This window comes from Miniopterus natalensis, chromosome 11 (genome assembly GCF_054644295.1).
Source record: "Miniopterus natalensis isolate mMinNat1 chromosome 11, mMinNat1.hap1, whole genome shotgun sequence".
NCBI lineage: Eukaryota > Metazoa > Chordata > Mammalia > Chiroptera > Miniopteridae > Miniopterus > Miniopterus natalensis.
In genome coordinates this window covers 39,289,385-39,313,859 of record NC_142091.1, presented here as the reverse complement: position 1 = coordinate 39,313,859, position 24,475 = coordinate 39,289,385, and the positions used below count along the sequence as shown (strand labels likewise).

At 52.3% G+C, this 24,475-nt stretch overlaps 1 protein-coding gene across 1 annotated transcript in view; it reads left to right on the top strand.

The window, feature by feature from the left end:
- Positions 1–21,536, top strand: part of ARHGEF17 (Rho guanine nucleotide exchange factor 17) — a 58,253-nt gene extending 36,717 nt beyond the window's left edge. Inside the window, exons 2-21 of the mRNA XM_016208482.2 lie at positions 1,249–1,326; positions 7,083–7,265; positions 10,542–10,658; positions 10,872–10,964; positions 11,154–11,330; positions 11,593–11,643; positions 11,895–12,004; positions 12,109–12,194; positions 13,649–13,767; positions 14,122–14,335; positions 14,860–14,933; positions 15,513–15,712; positions 15,913–16,211; positions 16,720–16,969; positions 17,236–17,322; positions 17,640–17,707; positions 17,955–18,103; positions 18,540–18,714; positions 18,826–19,095; positions 20,018–21,536. Coding sequence (XP_016063968.2) covers positions 1,249–1,326; positions 7,083–7,265; positions 10,542–10,658; positions 10,872–10,964; positions 11,154–11,330; positions 11,593–11,643; positions 11,895–12,004; positions 12,109–12,194; positions 13,649–13,767; positions 14,122–14,335; positions 14,860–14,933; positions 15,513–15,712; positions 15,913–16,211; positions 16,720–16,969; positions 17,236–17,322; positions 17,640–17,707; positions 17,955–18,103; positions 18,540–18,714; positions 18,826–19,095; positions 20,018–20,214 — 2,997 coding nt within the window. The 3' untranslated portion in view covers positions 20,215–21,536. The remainder of the gene's footprint in view (positions 1–1,248; positions 1,327–7,082; positions 7,266–10,541; positions 10,659–10,871; positions 10,965–11,153; positions 11,331–11,592; positions 11,644–11,894; positions 12,005–12,108; positions 12,195–13,648; positions 13,768–14,121; positions 14,336–14,859; positions 14,934–15,512; positions 15,713–15,912; positions 16,212–16,719; positions 16,970–17,235; positions 17,323–17,639; positions 17,708–17,954; positions 18,104–18,539; positions 18,715–18,825; positions 19,096–20,017) is intronic.
- The last annotated feature ends 2,939 nt before the right edge of the window (positions 21,537–24,475 follow it).

Here is a 24,475-nt window from a genome sequence, read left to right as displayed (position 1 = left end):
CCCTGAGGGCCTTCTTGCGGTGGGGACTGGAGGGATGCTACAAACATGGACACCCACCATGGCATTGCCACGTGCACTCAGATCAGCAGGCCTTGATAGCTGGAGCCTGAGATAGGGTTCAGACAGACAGATGCTCTGGGGAAGCTGTGGCCTGGTAGGGAGAGTAGAGAGGGAAGAATAAGCCCCAGAGATCTGGGGCCCAGAGGAGTTAGGGGCCTTGCTCAGGACCACTCCAAAGACTTACAGGAGACCTGGAGTGGAGTCTCTGCCTGGAAAGAGAAGCTTTGGGACTGCTGCCATGTGGGAAGGCTTCCTGGAGGAGGAGTGGGCCAGAGGCATAGGGATTGGTGGTGAAGGGCAGTAGTAAGTGAATCCCAGGGAGTTGGTCACAAAGAAGGCATTCCAGGCTGGCTTCCAGCAAAGTCTTCACACAGAACAGGGGCTGCCCTGTCAAGGATACATGCCCTGTAGGTCCTGTGGTGTGGGTTCAGAGTCTGGGCAACCCCGTAGGGACTCTATAACGTAGATCATCAGGCTCTCAGGATGGAGGCATTGGTGCTTGGGTCTCCTTTTCCTCATCTTTGAAATGGGAAGAATAATAACATCTACCTCACAGGGTGGTCAGAAGGGTGAAATAATATATAATGCTTAGAACAATGCCTGACACAGAGTAGGGCATCTTTTTTAATGAGAGAACTGGGATCCAGCCTTGTCTGAGAGTGTCTGAATCCTGCGCCCTCCTGGCTGTGTGACCTTTGGCGCCAACCTCATCTCCCTGGGCTTGTCTTCATCTGTAGCAGGGGGTAACAGTTCCCACTCTCAGGGATGGTAGGAAGCCCAACCAGGTGGAGCCTGATGCCATAGCACTAAGCCTGAAGGTGGGGTTTTCAGAATTGGCAGCTGGGGGGGAGAGCCTGGGGGCACCCTCCTTTGCCAGTGTGAGAGGTTATTGATTTTTTGAGTTCTCAGAAGCCCAGCAGGGGAGCCCAAACGTAAACAGATCTCTAGATCTGGGACAGCCCTGGGTGTTGGGTGGAGAAGCGAGGGGGCAGAGAGATGCAGGGCAGGATTCTCCCTGCAGTAGAAGCACGTGAACAGAGACCTGCCCTAAAGGAGGTGCAGGGCACCTTGGGGGGCAGCTAGCAGGCCTGGATGGTGGGACTGCAGGCCTTAAAGACCAGGGAGAGGGTGTGGATGTACTCTCTGGGCCCCTGTGCACTGCTCACCCTTTACCTTCTGTTCCCTCAGGACATGCGGAAGCACGTGACCATGACCCTACTGGACACGGAGCAGTCATATGTGGAGTCACTGCGCACCCTGATGCAGGTGAGGCTCACGGCCTGCCCAGGCCCCCGAGGGCAGCCATTCTGAGTAGGAGGCTGTCAGACATGCGGGAACAAACCCATTTTAAGGACAGAGAGCCGAGGTCAGAGAGGAGAGAGGAATGACCCTGGGTCACACCACCCCTCCATGGAGAGCCCCCTATGTGACTGTCCCAGAGGAGGAAGCCCCTTCCAGGAGAGGAGAGAATACAAAGGGGCCTTAATGAGGCCATCTCAGGCTACCCCAGGGCAGGTGCCCCCTCTACCCCAAGGCAGCCCCAGATCTGAGCTGAGATTGTGAAGCCCCTCTGGTGTACCTGCTCTCTCCATTTTTTTCGTGGACTGAGAAAATATTTGTTGGATGGAATGAAATGTCGAGCACCTCCAGGGGCAGGCAACAGGGATAAATAAGAGAGGCAAGTATATAGGCACTCCTGAAGCATTGAAGGGACAACTGTGAGTCAGGGGGTCAGGAAATTTCCCCTGGAAGAGGTGCCGGCTTCCTCATGACCCGTCTTCTTCGCAGCAGGAGCAGCATGTACAAAGTCCAGTAAGAAGCCTGGCACACTCAGAGGTCCATGTGGCCAGCACAGAGCACAAGGGGTTGGTCCTACGGTGATGCTGAGGGAGCCAGCAGGGGCCACATGGTGGGGCCTTGAATCCCAGGAGGAGGGTTTGGGCTCTCTCGAGGGCCTTGGGGAGTCAGTAAAGAGCTTTGAGCAGGAGCAGTGTGTAGCCTGACTCATGCTTTACAAAGTCTATTGATTGCTGGGAGGTGGGTAGCAGACGAGGAGGCCAGGCCAAAGCCACCGAGGACAGGCGAGGGAGCAGAGGCTGCAGGGAGAGAGAGTTGAAGACAGACATTTAGGAGGTGGATTGGTCAGGCCAGGCCTGGTGACTGGTTGGATGTGGGGGGTAAGGTGGGGAGCCCAGCATGATGCCTGGGCTCCTAGCCTGGGTGACTGAGGCACTAGTGTAGCCCCACCTGGGAAAGGTAGAGTGAGGTGGTGAGTTCGGGTTCAGAAATAGGGAGTGGGGGTCTGGGAAAGCCCAGGAGCCAGGGTGCACAATTGGGTCCGGGGCCCAGGATGGAGAGAATTGATCTCGGCTGAAGTGGGGCCTGGCACTCACAATTATGGATGAATTTATTCAAGCCACCTGGGCAGAGTGAGAGCGAAGGGTAGAAGGTAGAGCCCTGGAAACATCCAGAGTGTTGATTCACTCCACAAACCCGCACCGGAGCACCTTCGCACCATTCTCTGGGGAGTTCAGCAGTGAGCATCAGTGATAAGGTCCTGTCTCCTGGAGCTGGGTCTGTGGCAGAGACTGACAGTAACCAGGCAGACAGACCGCACATGAGGACAGATGATGCAGAAGTGCGCGGAGAGTATGTACTTAACAACAGGATACTGTTCAGCCTTAAAAAGAAAGGAAATTCTGACACATGCTGCGATATAGATCAACCTCAAAGACATTATGCTAAATGAAATAAGCTAGTTACAAAGGGACAAATACTGTATGATTCCACTTATATGAGGTAGCTAGAGTTGTCAGATCCATAGAGACAGAAAATAGCATGGTGGTTGCCAGGGGTAGAGCAGGAGGTGGAAATGGGGAGGTGGTTTTTATTGGGTACAGTTGGGGAAGATGAGACAGTTCTGGAGATGGTCGCCACATGGTGATGCTTCCACAACAATGTGAATGTGAGCCTGCTGAACTGTACACTTAAAAATGGTTAAAATGGGCCCCGCTGGTGTGGCTCAGCTGTTCAGCATCGACCCATGATCTGGGAGATCACTGTTTGATTCCCGGTCAGGGCACATGCCTGGGTGGTGGGCTTGGGGGCATGCTTGAGGCAGCCGATCAATGACTCCCTCATCATTGATGTTTCTAGCTCTCTCTCTTCCCCCCCTTCCTCTCTCTGAAATCAATAAAGACATCGTTTTTTAAAAAATGGTTAAAATGGCAAATTTTATGTTATAGACATATTACCACAAAAAAGTTACATGCTTTTATATATTTTAATAAGTGCATAGAGAGCTGAGAACACAGAATGAGGGCCTGCCTGGTGCCAGGACCAGGGAGGGCTTCTCTGCGGTTGGGGTATTTAGCTGAGTCCTGAAGAGCGTGTGGGTAGGAGTCAAGCAGGGGAGAGGCTAGAGGGAATCATTCCAGCAGAGGGTACAGCCAGAACAAAGGCTGGGAGGCGGGAGGAAGCCTAAAGCAGTTAGGGATGGAGAAGTGGCTGATGTGGCTACTGGGCAAGGAGCTGGCCTTTATTGTAAGTACAGGGAAGTTATTGGAGGGACATCTGTTAACCATCTATTAACTGGAATTCCATCTTTAGGACATGCCTTGGCTGCCAGGCAGGAATAGATGTGCAGGGGCCTGGGGTGGGGGTGGAGGGGCCTTGTGTTATCCCCTAGGTGGGAGTTGAAGGCATAGGGATCAGACAGTTCTTGGTTTGAGTCACTTGCCTCCCTGCTGGGTGATGCTAGCCGAATCACCTCACTTCTATGAGCCTAGGTGTTTTTGTCTGCAAAAATGTAACTAACCATACCCATCTCCCAGTGCAAAGATTAAAAGGTGAGGAGGCCACCCATGCTTTGTTCACAGACAGGGGACAGGCAGGGCCTGGGCGCTTCTCTCTCCCTTTGAATCTCCTGGCTGCACACATGGAGGCTTGCAGTATTTGTGAATGGAAATGCTAAGGGGGATCATGCTGAGGGAGCCAAAGAGTGGAGAGGGGTGGAGATGGACAGGAGAGTATCAGCTGAACTCAAGGATTGTCACTTGAGGCAGCCTGTGTCCAAAGGACTGAGGTCTGGCGCAGGGGTCAGAAGCCAGGCCACCAGCGTTCAAACATGGCTCTGCCTCTTAACCAGCCAAGTGACCTGGAGCAAGTTCCATAACCAGTCTCTGCCTCAGTTTCGTCATCTGTAGAATGTAATAATAGTACCTGCTTCAAGCGCAGATTACTAGAGAGAAGAGTATATAATTTAGCATACTGCCTGGCAGTTCTGCACGCATGATGCATACACGTGTGAGTGTGTGTATATAAAACCACATTTAATCCTTGCATTAACTTTGTGAGGTAGATATAGATATTATAATCCCCTTTTTTAAGATGAGGAAATGAAGTCTCAGAGAGTTTAAGAAACCTGTCCAGGGTCATCCATCTGTTAAGTGGTGTCCTAGTTCATGTGGGCTTCTATAACGAAAACACCATAGACTAGATGTTTTAAACAAATATAAATTTATTTCTCATAGTACTGGAGGCTGGTAAGTCCCAAGATCAAGGCACTGGCAGATTCGGTGTCTGGTGAGGACCCACTTCCCTGGTTGATAGACAGCTGTCTTTTCACATGGCAGAAATGCTGAGGGAGCTCTCTGGGGTCTCTTTTATAAAGGCACTAATCCCACTCTCAAGGATTCCACCCTTATCACCTACTTACTTCCCAAAGCCTCTGCTCCAAATAACACCATATCAGGGACTAGGTGTCAACATATGAATTTGGAGGGGGCTAGCGCGGAGGCACAAACGATCTGTAGCAAGTGGTAATTCTAAAAACTGACATTTATTGAGTACTTAATACTTGTACTTTATATAAGTTAATTCATAATAAACCTTATTATAACCCCCATTTCACACATGATGAAACTGAGAACACAGAAGTAAAGCAGCTTGTTCAAGGCCACAGAACTAGAGGTACCATAGCCTGGGTTGATTCCCTGCCAGTCTGACTCTTAGAGTGCTCCCTCTTACCCACTAGTCTGTACTGCCTGAAATATAGGTGGCATTCACAGCAAGACTGGACTCTGCAGCCTTGGTGTTCCCTCCAAGTGACCACTACCACCCATATTGATTGGTATTGTGCCTGCAGGCCAGGAGCTTGAAATGAGGTTAAATACCAGGGTTAACAGCCAGAAGGAGATGGGATTTGAATCGAGGTCCTAAGGCTACACCCTTTCCTCAGCGGCACCCTCAACCCAAATTCTCAGCCAACCAAGCTCCCATCTCCTAGCACTCCTGACCCTGTCTTTTCCACACAGCACTTACTACCGTCTAACATACTGAATAATAATTTTGTTATTTATGGCTCCTATTTTCTGCCTCCCTCCACTAAAACACCAGCTCCGCAAGCACAGGGACTTTTGTCTGCCCACTGATGCAGCCCTGTGCTTAGAAGACTAGACACAAGAGTTTTTCAGCGAGTATGTGGCGAGTGAATGCAGGTGTTGGCTCCTAATTGGTTCTGTATCCAGTTCTCACTGTTTATTCTTAACTCCCACTGTGTGCCTGCTTCTATATGGGGCATTGGGACCTGGAGTTGAGAGGTTTAGCTCCTGCTCCTTGTGGAGCAACAGACCTGAGCACAGATAAGGCACTGGCTCACTCTGGCTCCGCTGTGAGAGGAAGGCTTCCTGCCTGTCTCCTCACCATCACCCCTGGCCTTTTCAAAATCCCAACCAAGGGAAAGGATTCTGTTGAGATTTACTTCCTCAAACTTGTCTTAAAAAAGAAGCCAGATTTTTTAAATATTTAATATTCATTTTATTACAATGTTGCGTATACTTTTTCAGACGCCAGTGTTCTGTTGTTGTTTCGGCCTGCAGTTACAGTTTGGGCCAGGAGAGGGAGGCCTCTCCATGAGGGCACCAACGGCTGAGCAAGGGCTATTTATGCTCTGGAAACACCATTGAATGCAGATTTGAAGTGAAAAATAGGAGGTTTAGTTCCACAGACTGACCAGCAGATCTGAAAACTGTTGAAATAATGTTCAGATGTACTGAAAGCCTCTGGTAACTTACCACATGCCCTCCCATGCCCCTCCCTGCCTTATTTTCCGCACAGCCGTTACCATCTTTTCACTTATGTGATTTCCACAGGTAATCAATTCTGAGACATGTTCTTCACATTTTAACTTATGTGATTTCCACAGGTAATCAATTCTGAGACATGTTCTTCACATTTTAACATCTCTGAAATCAAGGTTCATTTTATAATTGAATTCATATCATCATTTAATTGGCAACAAATTTTTTCTGAAAGATACATATTAGATTTGGTTTGTTTTTATTTATTATTTATTGTGGTTTGTTTTTATTTATTATTTTATTTTATTTGTGTATTTTATCTGACTAGATTGTAAGCTCTTTCAGGGCAGGAATTTTGGTCTTGTTCAGTGCTGTCGCCCAGTTGTGGGTTTTTTTGTGGGTTGTTATTTATTTATACTTTTTATTGATTTTTAGAGAGAGGGGGGAGAGAGAGAGACATGGGTTCGAGAGTGAAACATTGATCAGCTGCCTCCTGCACGCCCCCTACTGGGGATTGAGCCTACAACCTTTTGGTGCATGGAATGATGCCCAACTGAGCCATATTGGCCAGGGCTGTCACCCAGTTTTTGAATGGTGCCTGACACATAATAAGTGCTCAGTAAAATACTTGCAGACTTACTGTGTATGGGTTTTCCAGGGAGCCCAATCTTCTTGGGTTTCCTCACTCCAAGCTGTGTTCGTTAATGCATCCAACAAACCTTTCCTGAGCCCCCTCACGCCCTTCTGCCAGGCCCTGGGCTATGCAGTGAGGGGCATGGGAATAGGTCTTCCTATCTCCCTCCTAGAGCTCCAAGTGTAATGATGTAGATCCAGGAGGCAAAGCCACTGAGCTGCAGGACTGGGTGACTGTGTGCACCTATGCCAATGGGTTGGGGTGCCATCTCTTTAAGGGGACCTACACTGACCTCATGTGTCCTGCAGGGCTACATGCAGCCACTGAAGCAGCCAGAGAACTCCTTGCTGTGTGACCCATCACTGGTGGATGAGATTTTTGACCAGATTCCGGAGCTCCTGGAGCACCATGAGCAGTTCTTAGAGCAGGTGCGGCACTGCGTGCAGACCTGGCACGCCCAGCAGAAGGTGGGAGACCTGCTCATCCAGTCGGTGAGTGGCTCTGCTTCCTACAATCTCAGGCCCCTCCTAGACAGGGCTGGCTGCTGCTGTGGACCCCTCACCCCACCTCACTCCACTTCACCTGGACACTGATTCTAATCCCAGATATAATCCCAGATCTTGACCAGATACTAACACTGACCCTAGACCCTGGGCTAACCTGAACCTGGACATTGCCCAACCCCAGGGCTTGGCTGGATTCTGGTGTGGACCCTAATCCCAACCAGATACCAACCTGATCCTGGGTCTAACTCAAGTTGCTGGCACTGACTTACCCTAGTCCTGACCCTGAACTAGTGCCGACGCTGCCCCAGACCTCAAAGGGATGCTAGACCTCAGCTCCTACCTGACTAGCTCTTTTCTCCATCAGATATTTCAATAATAATAGCTAACTATTTGGCACTTAATATGTGCTAGGCATTAGTCTAAATACAATATATAGGGTGGGGCAAAAGTAGGTTTACAGTTGTGAGTACGTGAAATATAGAGTTTGATCTTGTGTTATTACTTATTAATTATTGCATTACTTTCCATATGAACAACCATAAACCTGCTCTTGCCCCACCTTGTATATATCAACAACTCTAGAAAGAAGGTGCTGTTATTACCCTGAATTTAAAGTTGATGACTCTGTGGCAAAGAGATAAGATGACCTGATCAAAGTCAGAGTTGGCAAGGGGTGCAGGATTCAGCCCCCAGAAACCTGGTTCTAGAGCTCATGCCCTATCCCACCCTCTATTCCCTGTCACCCTCCCCCTGCAAGCTTTCCAATCCTGCTCCCTGGCATATGTCATCAGTTTGGCTCAAATAAATGCTCATAAAAATAAAAAGATCCTACAATAGAAAACTGGGATCTTTGAAAAGGGATTGGCAACAAAACTCAAAAGGAACTGCAAAAGCAAAACTAGTAAATATTTAGCCAAATGTCTGTAAAACATAACATGCCATTTTCTTTGTTAAATTTAGAATTCATTTATAAGAATTCTATTACATTTGAAAAATTTAAGTTACATTTTTTTACTTTGCCAGAATTCCCAGGAATGCATGATGAAGATGAATAAATTATAACCAAATGCAAACTAAGTGGTTAGTCAGAGCCACATAATTTCAAAAAGCAAAATTATAAAACTCTTTCCAAAAATTGTACTAGCAAAAAAAAGAACTTATCTGTTTGTGTGGGGTGTGGGTGTGTTTTCATGTGTTTGTGATGATGTGGGTGGTCCTTGGGCCTAAGAAAGTCTCAAAAGGTCCCTACTGACCTAAAACCAATGTGATCAAAACCTCGGTCTGGAGGTGATGGGACCCCAGCTTGAGTGCTGATGTCTCCGGCCCATCCCCACCCTCAGTGTCACTCAGATCTTGATGCTGACCATGGACTACAAAAGAAACCCTGGCCCCCAGGGAGAGGTCAGCATAGGGTGCTCTGTCCCAGGATGGGGGACAGTTGGTGAGGACAGTCTTCCTTCCTGAGCTGCTTCAGCCTCTGCCCTGAAGCACACCTGCAGAGCTGGGAAGGGGGGACAAGGCACATGGGCTTGGTGGCTCAGAGGGGGACTAGAAACACCACCATAGGTCACCTACTCCATCCATGGTGCCACTGAAACAGGAACTGGGTTTCCTAACTCCCAGCCAGGGCTTCTGACCAAGAACCCCCACATTTAGCCCAGCTGCCAGCCAGCCAACAGATATTAGCCACCATCTGTGTGCCCTTCCCTGAACGGAGTGTGACTGGGTGGGAGGGGTGCATCTATCTCCTTGGAAAGGGAAAACTAGTCCTGAGGATCAAGGGAGGCCAGAGACTAGATGTAGTTCCAGGCAGAGCCCTAGTAAGGACAGAATGCTTCCTGGAGGAAGCAGAACTGGAGTTCAGTTCTGCCTGAGGATGGCTGAGACTTGGATGGGGCAAGGGCATTCGTAGTGGAGAGAATTACATGAGCAAAGGACAAGCAGCTAGAACAAGTCTGTGTAACTCAGAGGAGAGTGAGGTGGGAGACCTGCCTGGCTGGAGTTGGGATTGGAGACCAAGGGATAGAAATGCACAGTTGGCAACACATCTGATAAAGGGTTAATATCTAAAATGTATAAGGAACTCATACAACTTAACAAAAGGAAGACAAACAGTCCAATTAAAAATGGGCAAAGGACCTAAATAGACACTTCTCCAAAGAGGACGTACAGATGGCCAAGAGACATATGAAAAAATGCTCAACATTGTTAATCATCAGAGATGCAAATTAAAACCACAATAAGGTATCGCTTCACACCTGTCAGAATGGTTCCATCAACAAATCAATGAACTGCAAGTGCTGGTAAGGATGTGGGGAAGAGGGCACCCTAGTACACTGCTGGTGGGAATGCAGATGGGTGCAGCCACTATGGAAAACAGTATGGAGGTTCCACAAAAGATTAAAAATTGACCCGCCATTTGACCCAGTGATCCCACTTCTGGGAATATATCCTAAGGAACCCAAAACACCAATCAGGAAGAATATATGCACCCCTGTGTTCATAGCAGTTCAATTTACAATAGCTAAGATCTGGAAACAGCCCAAGTGCCCATCAGTAGATGAGTGGACAAAAAAGCTGTGGGACATTTACACCATGGGATACTATGCAGCTATAAAAAAGAAGGATCTCTTATCCTTTGGGACAGCATGGAGGGAACTAGAAAGTCTTATGCTAAGTGAAATAAGCCAGTCAGAGGAAGACAAGTACCACATAATCTCACTTATATGTGGAATATAATAAACAAAATAAATTGATGAGCAAAATGGATCCAGAGACATGGAAGCATGGAACAGACTGAGGGATCTCAGAGGGAAGGCTGGGTGGGGGGAGTGGGTGGGGAGAGATTAATCAAAAAACTGATACATTTATAAGCATAATTCATGGACACAGACACTGGTCTGGGGAGGGCTTGGAGGTGGGATGGATGTGGGGTGGAGGGGATCAATGGGGGTAAAAAGTGGACATCTGTAATATTTTTAACAATAAAGATAAAGAAACTGTAAATAATTAATTTAATTAAATAAAAGAAAAGAGAGGAAAAAAAAATGCCCAGTCAGAAGTGAGAGAACCTGGTCTGAGCTCACAGGACACATCCAGGTACACATACAGACATGGCATACACACACATGGATAAGATACACGTGTGTATATCTGTGCATATGCACACACCTTATCACACAGTCACACATGCAACATAACACTGAACGCAAAAGCACATGCCTTACCTTGAGGGTTCCCAACCTGTGTCTCCACCTACAGTTCTCCAAGGATGTCCTGGTCAACATCTATTCTGCCTACATTGATAACTTTCTCAATGCCAAGGATGCCGTGCGTGTGGCTAAGGAGGCGAGGCCTGCCTTTCTCAAGTTCCTAGAGGTACTGTTGGCCAGGGCTGAGGGGATGGAAGCCACCCTCACCTTGGGCCAGCTTTGGGGACCCCAGGAGCTCCCAGCCTGGGCACCACAGCCCTAGCCAGTGGGTCAACTCGGGCTGAACTAGAGGGGCTTTCTGGGGGCCAGTCCCTGGGCAGTCTCTTCTTTGCATGTCCTACCTCCCACGGCTGCCCAACCGCCCTGTTTGGGATTTCAGCAAAGCATGCGTGAGAACAAGGAGAAGCAGGCGCTGTCAGATCTCATGATCAAGCCCGTGCAGCGGATCCCACGCTATGAGCTTCTGGTGAAGGTGGGTAAGGCCTGGAGGCATGTGGGGATGCAGGGGGCTCTGAGGCTGGGTCCCCAGGGGTTAGGTAGGAAAGGAAGTCCTCTATGACATCTACCCATCGTCCCTCCCTCCCGCTCCAGAGTCAGCGTGGGGCACCAGGGCCCAGCAGGGCAGCTAAACAGACAGATCTGGTTCCCATTCCCATCCCAGGACCTCCTGAAGCACACCCCTGAGGACCACCCGGACCATCCGCTCCTGCTGGACGCACAGCGGAACATCAAGGAGGTGGCTGAACGCATCAACAAGGGCGTGCGGAGTGCCGAGGAGGCAGAACGGCACGCCCGTGTGCTGCAGGAGATCGAGGCTCACATCGAGGGCATGGAGGATGTACGTGCCGCCCTGCCCATGCCTGTGTCCATCCATGGTCACCTGGAATTGTGGCCATGTCCACTTCCACAGTGGTGTCCACCCTTCTTCTTCCACATCTTTCTCTGGCCAAGTGTCTGCGGCCTGACTGTCAGGAGGGTGGATGGGATGTTGCTTCCACCGCCGGGCCCATAGAGTGGGGCCAAGGGGTTGCCCGGGGTCTGGGGACGGGGTGGGGATTAACAATTGGCCTGCAAGGCACCTTGTACCTCCTGCCCCACAGCTCCAGGCCCCTATGCGGCGGTTCCTGAGGCAGGAGATGGTCATTGAAGTGGTAAGAAGTGTCCTGTTGCCTGCCTGCTTGTCCCACCCCGACACCGACTTTGTTCACACTTCTCATATCCGCTGCCCATGGCTCTCCCTGCTCTTCCACCCCAACAGGAGCCCTGGGTCCATCCCAACTCTGCCTGTGCCTCTGGGCAGCTGGGAGAGAGTCCTCCCCCCTCCCTGGGCCTGGCTGTCCCCTTGGGCACTGTGGGCAGGAGGGTGGGCCTCTGGGCCTGAATCCTGCCTCGGGCCCCACAGAAGGCGGTCGGCGGCAAGAAGGACCGGTCCCTCTTCCTGTTCACGGACCTCATCATCTGCACTACCCTGAAGCGCAAGTCAGGTTCCCTGCGGCGCAGCTCCATGAGCCTGTGAGTGGCTGGGTGGAGTGGGGGGGCTTGGAAAGTGGGGAGCAGTTGTCCCCACTGGGCCCCACTCCCCTGCCCTGACCAGAGCACCCCTTGGCTCCCCACAGGTACACTGCAGCCAGCGTCATTGACACGGCCAGCAAATACAAGCTGCTGTGGAAGCTGCCGCTGGAAGATGCAGACATCATCAAAGGTGGGCTACCTCATGTCTGCCTGGGGTTCTGGGTGTTGGGGTCTTCCTTTGAGAAGCCCTCCTGGTGGGTTTGAGCTATGGCCAGGCTGGCTACCTATCCATCTGCCTTTCTGCTTTGGGTCCTCACTTTCCCATCCAGTATAAGGGGGCTGGCACACGAGATCCAGTTGGCATCTGCAGAGCCAGACCAGGACCTGTCCACGAAGACCACCTTCTGACTGGGCAGGGACCTAACCTAGGCTGGCAGGTGGGGCTGGGGTGGTACATGGAGCCACAGACATACTGTTATTAGCCATTGATTCTGCACAAACTCATTTAAGCACCTCATATTAGATGGTGGGGCACGGCTCTGGTCCAGCATCTCTCTGCCTGTTCCTCTCACTGCTCTCAGCTTTCTCTGCTTCCTCATAACTCCCGTGATCCTTCATGCCCTTCTCTGTATCAGCCTTTCTTCCTCAGCTCTGGGCCTAGTTGCTCCAGGACCCACAGTTCATCTTATTCAGTGGGGTGGTTGGTGTAGAATGGTGGTGTGGGTACCTCTGAGCTATCAGGCAGTTCAGGCTCAGCCTCTGTCCCCAAGCTTACCTGGGGTGGTCTCCAAGGTGAGGAAGGGGCTCGCTCTGCCCCTAGGTGAACCCAGGCCTGCCCCACATAGGCCCCAATGTAGGAATCCAAGTTGATTATTGGCTCAATTCATTTCTTCTCACTAGAGAACAGGCCAGCCGATAAAATGACTATCTTTAGGTGTCCAGCCCTGGTCCAATCAGCTATGGCCATGCATGGGGCAGGGTCATGTGGAAGAAAACATAGCTGCCCAGGCTGTGAGAGCTATGGGGAAGTTTCCCTCAGAAGGAGAAGATGTCCCCAGCCCTGGCTTGTTTAGTACACTCCACCACTGTCTACGCTGCCCATTTATGTGCACCCCCAGCCAGGCAGTGCGGTACATGGGGAATGCTGAGCTGGCCTCTGGGGCCAGCTACTTGGCAATGGTCAGGTACAGTATAGGACCAGGGAAATCCAGGACATCAGCTCATTGCTCCCTCCTTTGTGGAGGAACTGAGTCCTGTAGTCAGCAAATTGGACTGCCCGAGGCTCTGCCTGCCCGACGCTGCGAGGGAGGCTGCACCACTGCAGCAGGCCAGTTTGTCAGCTGGTGCCTGCATAATCTGCAGAGGCGCCTGCTGTTTATTCTTTGTGCTCTTCCAGGGGGTTCTCCAGGGGCCCAACATCCTGTGCTGTGTAGCTCTGACTTAGGCCCAGCCCCCTGCTCTCAGGCCTGGGGTTTTTCTTCCTGCTGCCCGCTAACTGTTCCTGGGCACTTGGGATTTACGAGCTGTTTGTCAGACCACTTCTCACACCCAGCTGCAAGTTGTGTGATGAAGGGAGGAGTGTTTGCCCAAACTTGACCTTGTTTGTTTCTGAATCTGTCCATGGCCTTCCTCTATCCCCACCAGGGGCATCCCAAGCCACCAATCGAGAGAGCATCCAGAAGGCCATCAGCCGCCTAGACGAGGACTTGACTACCCTGGGCCAGATGAGCAAGCTCTCTGAGAGCCTTGGCTTCCCCCACCAGGTCTGTGTCCTCTGCCTGAGGCTGCCCCCAGTTGCTGGTGGGGGTTCCCTGATCCTGTCTGAAAGAGAGGACATCCCTATCACTTATCTAAGGGGGAAAACATAGCCTAACCCCATCGGAGGGAAGCTATGTGTTCCAAGCCTGAGGGTAGAGACACAGTTCCATCCCCAGCTGAGGGAGGAGAGAGGGCCCGTCCTGTCTGTGGGGGAATCCAGACTTCCTCTTGGTCTAAGAGGAGAGACAGAGTCCCATTTTCTGTGTGAGGAGAGAGGCCGGTCCCTACCCTCATCCCCAGGGCAGGAGCAGGCTGTGGGGAGATGTTAGGGCCTGAGGCCTGGGCCTTCCTCCCCACAGAGCCTGGACGATGCACTTCGGGACCTCTCGGCCGCCATGCACCGGGACCTGTCAGAGAAGCAGGCGCTGTGCTATGCACTGTCCTTCCCCCCAACCAAGCTAGAGCTGTGTACCACGAGGCCTGAGGGCACTGACTCCTTCATCTTTGAGTTCCCCCACCCTGATGCCCGCCTTGGCTTTGAGCAGGCCTTCGATGAGGCCAAGAGGAAGCTGGGTAAGCCAGGGCCCATGCTGGCACCTCCTCCCAGAACCTCTGGGCAGTGGGCAGTGGACAGTGGGCAGCATCTCAGCTGTCTAAGACATTGGGAGCCAGAAATTTCAGGACTCCCATGCCCTGTGCTCCAATCCCTGCTGATAGACTCCTGCAGTAAAACATAGGGCTTCCCCAGGGCCTCCTGGCAGGGAGGGGATCCCATGGATAGAGGGTCAGCTTAAGTCTGGGGCCCCATTGTGGGAATGGATGGCAGGAACCCCTCATCTCTACACACACACTTGGAGGAAGCCTGGATCAGGGAAAGCTGTTGATCAAGGTCCATGGCTTAGATGATTTTTAGAGGCCTCTTGGTCTACGTCCCACTTCGTACAGATAGGAACTTAAGGCCAGGGACAAGCAGGGCACAGTTTACAACCTTCTTCTCCCTCAAGAGACCCTGAGGGGCAGGGGAGGAAGGGAAATGGGCAAGGTCAGGAACCAGGATGAGGTGGATGCTAAGCAATGCCTGTCCATCTCCACTGTAGCATCCAGCAAGAGCTGTCTAGACCCTGAGTTCCTGAAGGCCATCCCCATCATGAAAACACGCAGTGGCATGCAGGTGTGTGTGTATGTACCTGGGTCACGTGGGTGCACATATTCAACACCAGCATTGTTCATATGTTTCTGTTTTGTGTATGTTACATACGTGTCTTAACTATTGCAACTACTCCCTATATCTGTGAGTATACAGCTCTCTCTGCACACACATGTGGACACGCATATGGCTATGTTCATACATGTCTATGTGCATGTGAACAAAGGCTGTACAGTTGGAAGGTGTCTAACTTATGTGCTTGTATGAGTGCATACATATGTACAAAAGTTATCATTTTCACATTTGTTACGTGCATATACATTACATATTCAGGGCATAGTGCTCACTTCGGTAACACATATACTAAAATTGGAACATATTCGGGTGTATATCTGTGTGCATGAATGAATGGATACCTGTATCACAGGTGTGTGTGCATTTGATGTGTAAAGAGTATCATGTGTGCTGTACATGTACACACATGCAGAGGGGTGTGCTGGGAATCTGTACACAACCACATGGTCCTGCCTCCCCTGTCCCCCTGGTGGGGAGTTGTAGCGATTCCTCCATTCTCCTTCCCCTGTCCATTGGTGCCTTTTGCAGTTCTCGTGTGCAGCCCCAACCCTGAGCAGTTGCCCAGAGCCCTCACCAGAGGTATGGGTGTGCAACAGTGACGGCTACGTGGGCCAGGTGTGCCTGCTGAGCCTGCACGCTGAGCCTGATGTGGAGGCCTGCATCGCTGTCTGCTCTGCTCGCATCCTCTGCATCGGGGCGGTGCCAGGCCTGCAGCCCCGCAGCCAACGGTAAGGCTCCTCAGTAGGCAGGGCTGCTGGACTGGGTTCTGCCTTCTACACACCCTAGTGGTTGTGGTTGTGGGTGTATCCATAGGATGTAGGTGGGGCCTGGAGGATGTATCCATGGTGTGGGGCCTGGTAGGTTTGCCAGGGAGTGGGGCTGAGCCTGGGCTCCTAGGGGCTCTCATCCCCACCCCTTGGTCTCCCAGGGAGCGGCCTTCATCGCTTAGGACCCCCCAGGAGTCAGCACCAGAGCCTGCTGGGCCAGAACTGGAAGTCGAGGCCGCAGACGAGGAAGCAGGGATTCTGGCAGAGTCAGGGCCCCAACCCTGCCTACACATCTCCATTGCCGGATCAGGCCTCGAGATGGCACCAGGCCCCACCGAGGGTGATCCCCGCCCGGAATTGGTGCCCTTTGACAGTGACTCGGACGATGAGTCTTCACCCAGCCCCTCCGGGACCTTGCAGAGCCAGGCCAGCCGGTCCACCATCTCCTCTAGCTTTGGCAGTGAGTACCCAGCTTGGGGCTGTCAGGCAGGGTGGACTGCCCAGAGGAGGGGGTAGCCCCAGGATGAGGAGGGACCCATGTAAGCAAAGGCATGGAATCAAGTCTCAGGATGTCAGCACACAGAGCAGTGGGGGCCAGCAAGGTGGGTAGGGGCTATGACACTAAGGACCCAGGGGGCAATGGGACAGTCAGACCAGATCCTAGAATGACTGACGAGTTAAAGAAGATGGAGTAGGTTGTGGAGTGGCTGATCCCTTTGTCCGTGGTATGGTGGCAGATTGGAGGGGGCTAGGCTAGGACTAGGAGCCTGTAGCACTAAGCTGTCAGTGAGCAGGGTAACGAGGCCTGAGCTGATGCAGAGGCCTTGGGGTTGGGGAGAACAGCTGTGGAAGGTCCTCTGGAGGGACACTGCCAAGAGGGATGAATTGAGGGGAGATTGAGGCCTAGAAAGATACCAAGGCTCAGGCCTGAAGAGGGGAATGGAAATAGAGACCTTTGTCTCCCTCAGATGAGGAGACCCCAAGCTCCAAGGAGGCCACGGCAGAGACAACCAGTTCAGAGGAAGAGCAGGAACCTGGCTTCCTGCCACTCTCTGGCTCCTTCGGGCCTGGCGGACCCTGTGGCACCAGCCCAATGGATGGGCGAGCCCTTCGCCGCTCCAGCCGTGGCTCCTTCACCCGGGGCAGCCTCGAGGACCTGCTGAGTGTTGACCCTGAGGCCTATCAGAGCTCCGTGTGGCTGGGCACTGAGGATGGCTGGTAGGGACACAGAAGGAGCTGGGGTCACAGTGCCAGAACCCCAAGCTCTGAGCTTTGGGAACCATAAGGTTTCCTAAAGCAGGAGGGCTTTGGGTCAAACCTCAGGGCTGCCAGTGGGTCTGAAGCCCACAGGGAGGCTGCGGGATCAGTATCTTGGGCAGGCACCTGCCATGGAGGAGATGGTGGTGGAGATTAAGAGGTAGAGGGATGACTCCAGGCACTGGTGTGCCCAAGCACTTGTCACAGGTGCGCACCCTGATCCACAGTGTCCACGTGTACCAGTCCTCCGACAGCATCCGTGATCGAAGGAACAGCATGAAGCTCCAGCACGCAGCCTCTGTGACCTGCATCCTGTAAGGTCCCTGGGTGGCCCTTCCTGTCCTAACCCCATCAGCTGCACATGCACACTTCCTTCTGTTCACCTGGGTCCTCCTGCTCTACAGGCCCTTCCTTTCTTTGGAGGCTGGAGGCCAGAGGCTTGGCCTGAGGCTAGCTGTGCCTCTCACACACTGTGTGACCCTGGACAAGTAACTACCCTTCCGTAGACTCAGGCTTTCTCACCTGGAGAGGTGGTCTGTTGGGAACCATAGCCATTTTATCTGTGATTTCCTTGGCCCCAGGTGACCTACTTTGGTCTCCTGAAGCCCGACTCCTCCTTTCCCCTGCCTAGGTATCTGAGTAACCAGGTGTTTGTGTCTCTGGCTAATGGGGAACTAGTGGTCTACCAAAGAGAAGCAGGTGAGTTCCCAGCCCTCCCCCAACCCCCTGGAGCCCCTTGCTGGTGTTGGAGCTCTCTCCTGAGAGAGGCTGAGGCCTTAGGGATGTGAGTCTAGAACTATGGCTTTGGGCAACTCCCAGGCCCTCTCTGGGCCTTGGTGTCCTCATTTTTAAATGGGGTTGTTAGCACCTCATTTCAGGAGAGGGTAAGGCTCAAATACAATACTGAACTGAATTTGCTGTTTTCTATACCTCACTCCCACTCCAGGTCGTTTCTGGGACCCCCAGAACTTCAAATCTGTGACCTTGGGAGCTCAGGGGAGCCCCATCACCAAGATGGTGTCTGTGGGTGGGCGGCTATGGTGTGGCTGCCAGAACCGAGTCCTGGTCCTCAACCCTGATACTCTGCAGCTAGAGGTAGCGATGGGGGTGGATGTGTGGGGGAAATGGACTAGGGTGAGCCTAGGCCTATGAGAGAGGGAGATGAGACTTGGGGTGGGGGGTGTAAAAAAGTATCCAGGTGTCCAGGGAGGGGCCAATGATTGCTCTTAAAACCCTTCAAGCTTTGAAATTCTCTGATCATTAAATCACTCAAATTTCATGGGGGAAGAGCACCTCCTTTTTAATTCCTGAGGATTAAGTGGGGAGGCTCGGGTGAAAGCTTGGATAGATTAATTACCCAGACCAAGGAGCAAGGCTGCTTTTGCTGTCGGTCCGGGTGGGCTTTCTGGAGATTTAGTGTGGGTTATAAGGGGGGAGGGATGGGTACTGGTGGTGAAGCACAGTCAGGGAGGAGCCAGGGAAGGCAGGCCTGCCAGTCACCCATGTGCTCTCTAACCCTCTCCCTCCCCAGCACACATTCTGCGTGGGGCAGGACTCCAGCCGCAGCGTGGCTTGCATGGTGGACTCCAGCCTGGGTGTGTGGGTGACTTTGAAAGGTAGTGCCCACGTGTGTCTCTACCATCCAGACACCTTTGAGCAGCTGGCGGAGGTAGACGTCACACCTCCTGTGCACAGGATGCTGGCAGGTAGTGACCTCAGTCTACCATTGTCACTTCCCTCGGAGACTTTTTGCCCCATCACTGAGGCTGAGCCAGGGCCAGGACCGAGACTCAGCTCTGGTGTGTCTCCCATCCCAGGCTCAGACGCCATCATCCGGCAGCACAAGGCTGCCTGCCTGAGGATCACAGCGCTGCTGGTGTGTGAGGAGCTGCTGTGGGTGGGCACCAGCGCCGGGGTCGTGCTCACCATGCCCACCTCGCCCAGCACTGTCAGCTGCCCGCGAGCACCCCTCAGCCCTGCTGGCCTAGGCCAGGGACACACCGGCCATGTCCGTTTCCTGGCTGCTGTCCAGCTACCAGATGGCTTTAACCTTCTCTGCTCAACCCCCCCATCTCCACCGGACACAGGTGCGTCTGTGTGGACTGCCCCACCGCAGGGGTCCTGGACTTTGGGTTTAGGACTTCCCGCTGTCCTGCCAGAAGAGGTTTAAGAGGAAGGAACAGTGTAATACAGAGCTAGAAGTGGCATCTATTACAGGAAGTGGGCTATAGAAACCCCAAAATAAAATCTAATAGGATATGGTGTGTGTGTGTGTGTGTGTGTGTGTGTGTAAAATTCTGTCCAGAGAAGTGTCATGGGAGACAGGGAGTGAACTATAAGCTAAGAATTAGAATATGGCACTGCAGGCAGAGATCTATACAACAGGAAATAAAACGACTAGGAATGATATGTGTTTAGGGCAGGAAGCGATGTGCAGAGCCGGAAATAGAAGCAACACCAGAGAGCAGAACATAAGAGTGGCAGCTAGGACAGGAAATGGACTGTGAAAATTGGAAAGTGAAACATAATGGGAAATTATGTCATCAAGGAGGCAATATTTAGCAAAATCTTGCCTTGGCAGGGCAGGAAACTGTATTCCCACGAGGAAGTGGCTGTAGGAATCAGGAACAGGGCAGCCTCGGTTGGGAGCTGTCTGGGTGCGGAGAAGACCTAAGCTGCCTAACCGGGAAGGGGCCATTGGAAGCAGGAAACGAGCCTGAGGAAGCCAGTGTGTGTGCAGTGGTCAAGAGAGACAGCAAGTGTGCGGCCCTGGGAAGTTAGGTCACTCCTGCCTGGAAAGTACAGGCAGGAGGTAGGAAGTTGTCCAACTGCCAGGAAGTGGGCATTTCTTTCCAAATAGTAAGTTCTTGGCTAACAGGAAGTGGGATCCCCCACAGCAAGTGTGTATGTCTGTCTTCCTATCTCCTGGGGTACAGAGCGTAGGCCCAGATGGGGCGGTGCAGCCACCGGTCGCCCCAGGCGAACAGATCTTTTCCCTTCTCCCCCCAGGCCCCGAGAAGCTGCCATCACTGGAGCACCGGGACTCCCCTCGGCACCGAGGACCCACCTCAGCCAGGCCTAAAATGCTGGTTATCAGTGGAGGTGACGGCTATGAGGACTTCAGACTCAGCAGTGGGGGTGGCAGCAGCAGCGAGACCGTGGGCCGTGACGATAGCACAAACCACCTCCTCCTGTGGAGGGTGTGACCCTGTCAGTAGGCTAAGGACTTGGCCGCCCACCTGCCCTCAGCCTGCTTGCCTCTTCCTAACCCACACGCAGACTCTGCCCAGGAGGGTCCGGCCAGGGCACACCCGTGCCTACATGGGCTCCTCCCGTCTCCGTGGAAGCGTTCTGATGGAACACCTGCTGGCCAGCGGGCCAACACCTTTCCTGACCCTCTGGCTGCTCCTGTGCTCCCAGTCATGATGGGGCTGGGCGGGGGACATGAGGGCTACCTAGGACCTCTGTCCCTGGAGCTTCTACCAAAGACGCGGCAAGGCCTGGACCCCACAGGGCTGGGGAGGGCCATGTGCAATATTTGGAGGGTTTTCTGGGGGCAGCGGGAGGGCTGGGGAATGGAATCCTTTCCCATGTACAGTATTTATGTTTCTTTTTAGATGTGTACCTTCCCAAGCACTTATTTATGCAATGACCTAGGGCAGGGAGTGATTAGAGGAAATGACAGAAGGAAAAAAACCCTATTCCTGCCCTGGGGGGCCACCCAGGACCCTAACCAAGCCTTCCTGGAGGGACCAATCCCCCCTTATTACATACATGCACATGCTCACACACATACCCACACACACACTGCATGTTCAGGGCACTAAAACACTGCCTCTTAACACACTTTCCACAGCCTCATCCTGATTGGGCCACCCTGCAGTATCCAGAACCAAGGACCAAGTCCCCTCAGTCATCCAGAACAAGGTGACAACTAGGAGGACAGTGACTCCCATCTGGGAGGCCTCCCCAGGCCTTGGCATTTCCTAGTTTATTGGCAGTGCCTTTAGTGGTTTTCAACCTCGGGAACACTGATGGGGTCTTGGACAGGGCTCTCTCCTGGCCTGAGCAGGGAAGAGAAAAGGGCCCTTGCTCTCCTCACAGTCACCCCCCAGCCCCTGTGTCTCATGCACTGGCACATACGGTCACCTTAGGAGGGTGGACCTAGGAGCCCCCTCACTCTGACCACTGAATTTCTCTCTTCACACCCCTCCTGCCAGGGGCAGCCCCTCTAGGAAGGATGCCCAAAATCAAGGGGCTGGACATGGCCATTTCAACTGAGAATCACTCGAGGGCAGCCTCTCCCCTGCCCCTGGACTACAGGAGCCAGTCTGAGCTCCAGCCCCCTTGCTTCTTCAGCTACTGCTCCAAAGGTCTGGTTTCAGATGGGGTTTGTTTGGTTCTGTTTTTGTTTGGGGTGGGTGGGTCATTGCGGTCTTAGATTATGTTTCTCTTGCTACCAAACAGTCATGTATTAACTTTCTTTGGATGATGAATTTTAAAGTCAATAAATAGAAACATCAAGTGACTTTTCCCCATCAGTAGCCCAAGTGGCCTAAGGGTTCCCCAGCTGCATGGGCTCCCCGACACCCACTCACTTGCGCAGAAGGGAGGCCTCAGAGACCCTCCAAGTGCTGGGATGGCAAGGCTGCCACTGACTTGCTGTGTTATCCTGGGCAGATCACTGCCTGTCAGGGCTGCAGTTTCCTCATCAGGAAAACAAGGAATGTGCTAGTCCACTGCTTTGTAACCAGAGCTACATGTTAGAATCCTTTAGATTCATGAGTAAATATAAAGCATGACATAAATTATATGTCCATGTAAATACACGTTCCCAGGCTCCCCTCAGCTCCTAAGTCAGTGGATCTGAGATGGGGCTTGGGAGTCTGAAGCTGACACACACTGCAAGTAAAAAACTAGTCAGCTAGTGAGTCTGTCTATCCCTCCTCCAGGAGACCTCAGCAAAGCCTCATTTGAGGCTGGGGAATCTGACAGAGGCCAGGGTGAGTTCAGGCTTTGGAGCTGGGGTAGAATCCAAGTCCGTCTGATTTCTGGTCCAAAGAAGTGTGTCATTAAGTCAGACAAAAGAATGCAAAGGCCAACAGCATGGGGCAGGTCTGTCGGGTCAGAGCTATTACCACCAGGACCTACCCGTTAGACTCAAGACAGTGACCACTGGAAAAGGACAGGTCATGCCTCTGCTCTGCTAAACATGCACTTGAACATTTTCCAACCTCAACCATTAACACTTTACAAAAATTTCTGGTAGAGGGGAAGTGCAGGCTCATGCTTTGCAAACTGGTGTACACTTCAGTCACTTATGAGGTATCTGGCTCATATTCCTCAGACTGGTACCTCTGAGGACAGGAGCGAGGACCAAAAGCCATCTCTTCTCCAAAGGGGTTCTCCAAGTGTCCCTTGAGCTAGGGACAGAGGGCATGGTTTAGGTGGACATTTTCCTCATGGAGAAGATGGGGCAAAGAGAAGTGCAGGGATTTACCTGAGGTCACACAACAAGGCAGTATTGAGGCCAGGTGCAGGTATAGAGAGTCCAGGCAGGAAGGTTTCCTGTGGTCAGAAAAGTCAGAAAGTGACCCTTAGAATTCAGGAAGCACAGGGCTAGGAGCCCTGGTACACACCTCGAATCAGGGCCATTAGTCTGTAGGTCCAGAGGGCTTGGCAAAAGGAGCGGCAAATATGGCTAAGGCCTGGCTTAGGCCTGGGTGGAACCTGGGAAGAAGATGGGGACCAAGGGGTCTTAAGCCTCAGCTCTGGCCTCCCATCACTGTGTGACCCTAGGCAGGTGTCGGTCCTCTCTGGACATGGGTGACCTCTGAGAGCCCTTCACATCTTTCGCATGCCTGCCAAGTACCAAGCCTTTCTTTTGTCTTCATAGACCTTAAGCCGCAGGCCAGATTGCAGGAAGCGCAAGGGGAAGTGCTATTTTGGGCCCATTATGGCTGATGAGGAGTCCTGCCTGGCGAATGCAAGCTGGGTCAGAGGTAGACCGCAGGGCTGAACTGTGGAGGAAGACAGCAAGCAGGAATAAATGGGGACAGAGCCCAGGTGCCAGGTTGTGGGGAGGACACGGGGCAAACATTGAGGGTGTAGGAGGAGAGGGAACAGCCCTGGTGTTTGAGCCCAGTGCCTGGAAGAAGCAGGTGACCCCAACATGGGGTGTGAGTAGATCCTCAACATCCTAGGTAGGTGAGCTTGCACTCAGGTAAAGCCACTTGCTTAAGGCCACATAGCCTAGCAGTGGCAGAACTGGGACTTGACCCCTATCTGTGTCACACAGAAGCCCAACCCCAGTGGGATTCCAGACCCAAGCCAGTATCTGGACCTAAATGCGACTGAACCTAACCCTAAGACCCAGTCAGCCCCAGCTCAGTTTCTGCCCTGCTCTAGGCTGAGCCCCACCCTTGCCTCCTAGGCCCGGTTCCTCCTAAAACCAAGCTCACTCTCCCCCTGGAGCTAAGGCACAAACATAAGAGGGCAGCCTACCTTCTAAGCGGGCCAGCTGGGGGTTAGCCAGGCACAGAGGACTGAAATTTAAGTATGAACACCCCTTCCCATACCTCCTGCTTTAGACTCCCATGTTAGAATTCCAGTGCAGCCAGCAGAGGGTGCCACTGTTCCTGGTCCACAACCCCAGAGGCTGACACATACTCCAATCCCTTGCAAACAACACTTCATGCCTCTGATCCTGTAACCCAGGATCCACACCCCAGGCAGAGCCTCAGTGGGACATGGAGCCCATGCTCCTGCCTCTGATCACCATCACAGCTCATTCCAGCTTACTGGGCCTTGTGCTGTGCCACCTAGGATGAAGGACAGGTTTTCTCTGGGCTCACTGCACTATGAGAGGTTCAAGGAGATGGTCTCTGAAGTCCCTGAGCTCAGAGATTGTAATGCTAAGAATCTGTGGGTCCATCTGAGATACTAGGAGTTTTAAAAGCCTGTGATTCTGAGAATGGTCTGTTCTCCAGCCTGTGGTTCTCCAAGCTCCATAAAAAGCCAATCTAAATCTCTTGTGGCCTCCACAGCTTCTTCCCTGTCTCCTCACTATAGTGGCTAGATGCTCTCAGACCGTTGGACAGGGTCCCATCTGCAGCCTACTGTGGTTCAGGAGTCAGGGCTGGTAGTAAATAATAATTAGGCTCCCTCATAACCTGAATGTGCGGGGGTGAGATGTGTGCAGGCTGTAGCTCCCAGGGACCTGGCCCTATGGAGCTGCAGCCTGAGAAGTTACCAACCATAGTCCCCAGAACCACAGGAGGGACCACCTCAGTCTCTTCATCCCTGGTCTTTTCTCCTAGCTCAGGTAACTGCTTCCTACCCTACCACTCAGCCCAGTCGGGTGACCACCTCCTCCTATAGAAAACTAGAATTTGTTGCCTAAAGCAACAAATTTGAAACCCTAATTTTCAGATAGGGAAACTGAGTGAGGGAAGGGATTTGACCAAA